Source organism: Galeopterus variegatus, unplaced genomic scaffold (genome assembly GCF_000696425.1).
Source record: "Galeopterus variegatus unplaced genomic scaffold, G_variegatus-3.0.2 Scaffold7446, whole genome shotgun sequence".
Taxonomy (NCBI): Eukaryota; Metazoa; Chordata; class Mammalia; order Dermoptera; family Cynocephalidae; genus Galeopterus; species Galeopterus variegatus.
The window spans coordinates 39,489-40,871 of record NW_007733557.1 but is presented as its reverse complement, the minus strand read 5'-3'; the positions used below and the strand labels follow the sequence as shown (position 1 = coordinate 40,871).

At 44.9% G+C, this 1,383-nt stretch overlaps 1 protein-coding gene across 1 annotated transcript in view; it reads right to left on the bottom strand.

Moving 5' to 3' along the window:
• The window catches only part of LOC103607461 (two pore calcium channel protein 2-like), a 43,993-nt gene that overhangs the window by 23,889 nt on the left and 18,721 nt on the right, over window positions 1-1,383 (bottom strand). Inside the window, exon 8 of the mRNA XM_008591963.1 lies at window positions 902-1,103. Coding sequence (XP_008590185.1) covers window positions 902-1,103 — 202 coding nt within the window. The remainder of the gene's footprint in view (window positions 1-901; window positions 1,104-1,383) is intronic.

Genomic DNA, 1,383 nt, shown 5'->3' with positions numbered 1-1,383 from the left:
GCTCTACCTGGCTAGTTCAAGAGTCCTTGTCTTATTTAAATCAACGGTTGCTTATAATCTCACCATCCTGTCAACCCACCACTCCATTATGGTGTGTTTCTATCTAGACTTTTCTTGAAACTTGTGAGACGAGGGCATATTTGGGTTTGGGGCATATTTTAGTCACCAGCCATTTTTCAATGGCTACCTCATCTTCATAGTCATTTTTAATGTCATTGAAATTAAGTGACTACCAGAATTTGGGGCAGTTCAGCACAGGGATAAAAAGCACAGACCTTGGAGTCAGATGGCCTCTGCCACTTCGCAGCTGCGTGGCCCTGGGCAAACTACTTAACCTCTTTGAGTCTTGGTTCCCATACAGACAGATGAGGATAACAAAAACTACCCACCTCACTGAGTGTGGGGGAAGATCGCATAAGCACCATGCGGGGAAAACAATCTCGACAATGCCTCACACATGACAAGCATGTCACAAATATTAAGCATTATTAACAATGGCTATCAACTACTGACACATGAAAATTTAGGTTATTTTCAAATTTTCACTTTCAAATACAAAATGCCAATTAGACATCTACATATGTAGCTCTTTTCCATATCTTAGATTCCTTCTCTAGTGCAGAGTTGCAGAAGTAGAATGACCATGTCACCAGGTAAGGGCTTTCGGGTGACTCATTACCGCTGACACCTGCTGGTAGCGTACACTGGGACAGCACTGTCGGAACACAGCGTGGGGACCCTAATTCCACGGTACTGTTGCCAGCAGGAGGTACCAATACGCATTTTTATTTGCTAATCTAAAAAGATTAAAAATTGTGCTGCCGTTTTACCCATCGCTTTGAGAAGCCGCCCGTTTTTTGAAGGCACGGGGAAGAGGACGTTGGAGATGGAGGCTCCTTACCCACGTGCCCCTTCTGTCCCTCGTCGGAGATCCTCAAAAGGAGCTCCAGGTGGGAAGTGCTGATGTCTGGAGCCACCACCTTTGTCAGCTGTCTCCACTCGGTCTCCTTAACCACAAACTCTGTGCCCACCTTGACCTTCAGAATGTTGAACGCCTCTATCATTTTGTGACGTTTCAGGTATACTAATTTGCGAATCTCATTCTTAAAAAAACAGAATTGTGTGTTTTAAGAGAAGGATTCCAGAAAGTGTCATTTCATTACCCCAAGCATTTCAAGGCCATAAAAGAGTCAAAGAGAAGTCACTGATGAGTCTGCTAACAAGCAAGTACAGAATCCCTCCCCGGCTCCAGGTATGTCTAGCTAACCCCTGTCTGCATCCACAAAACTCATCTTACCAAGTTTAAATGAGGGAGCCCAGGAAGGAAAATCTGTGTGGTGAGAAACAGAGCGACAGGAGGCAGACAGCTCCAAACTCCACTCC